The sequence below is a fragment of the Nannospalax galili genome, unplaced genomic scaffold (assembly GCF_000622305.1).
Source record: "Nannospalax galili isolate Female #2095 unplaced genomic scaffold, S.galili_v1.0 scaffold1998, whole genome shotgun sequence".
NCBI lineage: Eukaryota > Metazoa > Chordata > Mammalia > Rodentia > Spalacidae > Nannospalax > Nannospalax galili.
In genome coordinates this window covers 43,588-48,581 of record NW_008340773.1, presented here as the reverse complement: position 1 = coordinate 48,581, position 4,994 = coordinate 43,588, and the positions used below count along the sequence as shown (strand labels likewise).

The 4,994-nt window shown below is 36.2% G+C and overlaps 1 protein-coding gene across 2 annotated transcripts in view; it reads left to right on the top strand.

The window, feature by feature from the left end:
- The window catches only part of LOC103736284 (olfactory receptor 143-like), a 6,551-nt gene extending 5,223 nt beyond the window's left edge, over positions 1–1,328 (top strand). Inside the window, exon 2 of one of the 2 annotated variants that reach the window (XM_029564803.1) lies at positions 394–1,328. In XM_029564803.1, coding sequence (XP_029420663.1) covers positions 394–1,328 — 935 coding nt within the window. Of the gene's footprint in view, positions 1–380 lie in introns of those variants that run through there. The other variant, XM_029564802.1, reaches the window with a different exon arrangement.
- Positions 1,329–4,994: the final 3,666 nt, after the last annotated feature.

Sequence of the window (4,994 nt, the reverse complement as noted above, 5' to 3'; positions counted from 1 at the left end):
GAGAACAAGGTGAGCACATTTGTCTCAATAATTTTCTTTCAAACTCAAAGCTATCTAATTTGGCTGGTGTAGATAAGGCCCCTTACCTATTGCTCTATTCAGACCTAATTTTTAGCAAAGATCAAGGAAAAGGGAGGAAGTGATGAGCAGGGCTATTAATAGCTCTGTCAGCATTCTCTGTACTCAGAGATACACATCATGGTGGGGAAAGGAGGAAATGGGGATTCTTCAGGAATCAACATGCACAGCTGTGCTACTTGTAGACCATGCTGTGCATCTTCAGACAACCTTAAACTTGGAAACCAACAGCTCCAGATGTCCCTCTGAATTACAGCCCTGTGCTCATGTCACCTCTGATTGCTGTTTCTACAGATGACACCATGAAGAAAACAGCTATTGATAATGATTCTTCAGTGACTGAGTTTATTCTTTTGGGATTGACAGAGCAACCTGAACTCCAGCTGCCCCTGTTTGTCCTGTTCTTGGTGAACTATGTGGTCACACTGATGGGAAACTTGACCTTAATGAATCTTATTTGCCTGAATTCTCACCTGCACACTCCCATGTACTTTTTTCTTTTCAATTTGTCTTGCATTGATTTCTGTTATTCCTGTGTCTTTACCCCCAAAATGCTGATGAGTTTTGTTTTAACGAAGAACACCATCTCCTTCACAGGATGCATGACTCAGCTGTTTTTCTTCTGTTTCTTTGTTAACTCCGAGAGTTATGTGCTGACAGCCATGGCCTATGATCGCTATGTGGCCATCTGCCAGCCTCTGCTGTACATGTTTGTCATGTCTCCTAGGATCTGTTCCCTGCTGATGTTTTGTTCATACTTGATGGGCTTTGCTGGTGCTATGGCCCACACTGGGTGCATGATCAGACTCCACTTTTGTGATTCCAACATCATCAACCACTACATGTGTGACATCTTCCCCCTAATCCAGCTCTCCTGCAGCAGCACCTACACCTACGTCGATGAGCTTGTGAGTGCTGTTCTTGTCACTACAGTAGTCATTGTATCCAGCCTCTTTATCTTAACCTCATATGCATTGATCCTTTGTAATATTGTTCGTATGCCATCATCTAAGGGTTGGTTCAAAGCTATGGGCACCTGTGGATCACACATAATAACTGTTAGTTTATTCTATGGGTCGGGGCTGCTCACTCATATCCAACCATCATCTGCTGAATCAGTAGACAAGCAGAAATTTTTTTCTGTGTTTTACACTCTTGTGGTACCCATGGTCAACCCTCTCATTTACAGCCTCAGGAACAAGGACATCAAACTTGCTGTGCAGAGAACCCTGAAGAAACTGAAACACTGAGTGAAGTGTGTGGCTCCCCTGTGCCTCAACCCCATCAGTGTGGCCGTTGTCTCCATTTCCTTCTTGTCACTTTCCATCTATCATGCATCTTTCCTTCTGCTCATCTTTATAGTGGAGGGAAGAGAGCTACTGTAGTATCTTTCTTTAGCTCAAAATGTAACTGTATAGAATTCTTCTTCTACACAGTCCTAAATATTTTCTAACCTGGTCTTGGTTCCCATATGAGATGGAGACCTCACTGTATTTTTCTTTCTTACATGTCTACTTTTTACCCAAGGATATACATGGAATTAGGTGTTTTCTGAAAAGTTCATTTCTTCCTTGTTTTGTTTCCTAAAGAGAGAATGTCTTGGGGCTGGAGAGAGGGCTCAGCAGTTAAGAACACTGGTTGTTCTTGCAGAAGACCCTGGTTTGAATCCCAGCACCCACATGGCAGCTAACAACTGTCCATAATTCCAGTTCCAGGGGATCTGACAGCCTCTTCTGTCCTCTGCAGTCATTGCAGGACATGAGTGCACTTAGCTACTTGCAGGCTATATACTCATACAGATAAAATAAAAATAAAAAATAAAATATTTTAAAAAAGAGAGAATGTCAAGTTGTGGACATTGTTAACTTAATGGACTAATGACCTGCTCTGATGGATGTTTGAGGATGTTTCTCAAACTCAGTTCCTTTAATGTCTATACAAAATGGATGGGTATTCTATCATAAATCGAATTCAACGTGTCACCCACCTACCTCTGGCCTGCGGAATGTGTCTAGTATTGTTTTTAAAAGCATTTCACTATATTTGTGCTTCCAGAACACAATGGTACTTGCAACATCAAGTCTTGCTTTCTCTTGCTACATACCAGGATCCCCTTTTGCAAAGGACATTCTTACCTCTCTTAAAAACAAACAGTATATAGGTATATAGCTGAACAGTATAGTGTATACCTATGCTTATTTCTATTTTCATTCCCATTTTTATATGAGTATATATTATGAATTTTACCCAATTAGATTTTCTTTCTTTCAATGTGTAAACTTACTTCTCTCATTTCTGTCTTACAAGAAAAAATTAATTTGAGGATCTGTACATCTGACACATTCAGGTGTCCATTCCTTATCCTGTTCTGTACATGAAAAAAATAATTAAATGAGTTTTCTATAGAGGTAGTCAGTTTTTTTAAACTCATTGAAAATCCTATTAAAAACTGAGGGAAAAATGAAAGAATTGTGAAGGAAACATAGAACTTTTGTAATGTTTCATATTACTGTAAAAGGGCATGGAAGAGACCTGATGCCTTCTGCCAGGATGCACATAAGAAGAAAATGTTCCATAAATCTGGATGCCTAACAAGAAAAATGTATATGTCTCTACAGTAATACAGTGTTGTTTTACTTACTTCATGATCTCTTGTGAAATGATGAGGATGGTACTCAGGACGGTGAGCACAGAGAGCAAGTGGTGTTTTAATCAACTATAGCATGGGATATTTAAGGAGTGTGGGAAAAAGCAAGCAATAAGGAAATCTTTCATCAGTATATATATGGAGACATATACTTATTTTGGAGACAGATTGTCATGTAACCCAGGCCTGAAATGCAATATGTAGCTGAGAATGAACTTGAATTCCTGATCCTCTTGTCTCTACCTCCTGAATGCTAGAATTACATTTATGAATAGCCACACCGAGTTTTTGTGGTTCAGGGATTGAATCCAGATCATCAAGCATTCTAAGTATCAACTCCATCAACTGAGCTACATCCATAGCCCTAATCTCTTTGTGTGACTTATTTTCATCTCACTGCATTTTATGCAAATGCCTTGTGAGTTAAAATGAATTGAGGCTAAATATCTGTTTTGTATTTTATTAAGCAGTTGTGTCTGTATGAAGTATGTAGTATATTGTTAGATTGCATTAACCTATCACCAAAATATTAGACAATGTGTACTCAAAGAACATTGAGAACACAGTTATTTTGCTGTGTAAATCATTATTCTTTTTACATTTGCTATGTTTGTAAAATATTGAATGAAACAGCCTCAGTACATAACATTTTTGCTTCAGTCGTTTTAAAATATGTTTAAACATTTTAACTTTTGAATAGGCAATATGTATTCATGAACTAAACATAAAAAGCACTATGTAAAAATAATTACTAAGGAAGAGGTCAAAAATTGAGAGGGTGTAGCAGAGGGATATACAAAGAGTTGGAGAAAGATGGGGATTGATAAAAATGATGAAAATACAGTAATCATGTATGAAACTGTCAGGGGTGTGTCGGGGGAGGGTGTGTAAATTTGATTGAGAACTGCTGTATGAAATGTACAAAAGTTCAGTAAAATTTTCACAAAATTAGAAAGAAAAACCATTGGGAAAGAATATGGATAATGAGGAAATTGGGAGAAATGATAGAATGTTTTAAAGTTGATTTTTTGTAATCATTTTCAAACTTAATACATATATTTAAAAGCCAGTAAATTATACATAGAAAATAAACAAATTTTATTGTATATGTATATATATATCATCATTTACTACAGATGTTTTATTAGAAAACAGTTGCAGATGTGTGGAAAATATTCTCTGATTGTGGACTATATCACAATATGGGAGAAGATTTGAGGAAGATGAAGAAAAAAGATCATAGATTTAAATTCTTTTTTAAATAAAAAAGTAAATTTTTAAAGTACTAGCAGGTTTACAGTTAGTCATTTAAAAATTTTAATTAAAGTTATCTTACAAAATTTATTTGAGGAAGTATCTGCTCACTTGGGGCTAGAGAAATGTCTCAGAGGTTAAGAACACTGACTGTTCTTGCAGAAGACTGGGATTCGATTTCCAGCACCCACATGGCAGATAACAACTGTACAAAATATCAGTCCCAGGGGATCCGACAGCCTCTTCTGTCCTCCATGGGCATTGCATGATACATGTGCACTTACCTATATGCAGACAATACATGCATATACATAAAATAATAAATAAAATATTAAAAAAATGAAATAAAGTATCTGCTCCCTTATCCATGTCTCAGATGTATCAATTTCTTCCAAATGGGCAATGACTTACTAATCACACATGGAATCTTCCAGATGCAGTTAATATAATTCTATGTATTTATACTAATTATACATATTTATTCACTGATTTATATTATATACACATATATAGTATTTATATTCATGCATAATCATTTTGCATAGTACCTACTTCCTGTCTATTTTTCCCATATAACAACACAACATTCATAACCTTCTATCATCACACAGAAAATATTTACTCTTTTTTCTGACAATTTTAATCAAATATTTATTTAATACTCAAACAAAACTTCATATGATATGTTTGCATAAGCAGTACAATTTTATAAATAACTTTTAAAGAACATCTAAGAATAGGATAATATAAATCAGAAGAGAACTTACCTGGTAATGGTAGAGGTGCTGCCTGACTGGAAGACGAAGGGCAGAGGAGCAGGAATGTAGTTTCTGGAATGATGATGTGATGTCTGTCTTTCTTTTAAAAAAATTTTTAATTGAGCTTTTAAAGTTTCATACATTTCCTTCTCAAATCCAGACCCCTTCCCCCATCAATGCCTCCCCCTATCCCCCACCAAACCGTATGCACTCTGCCATACATGCTGAGTCCTATTTATTCAGGTGTTTATTCCCAA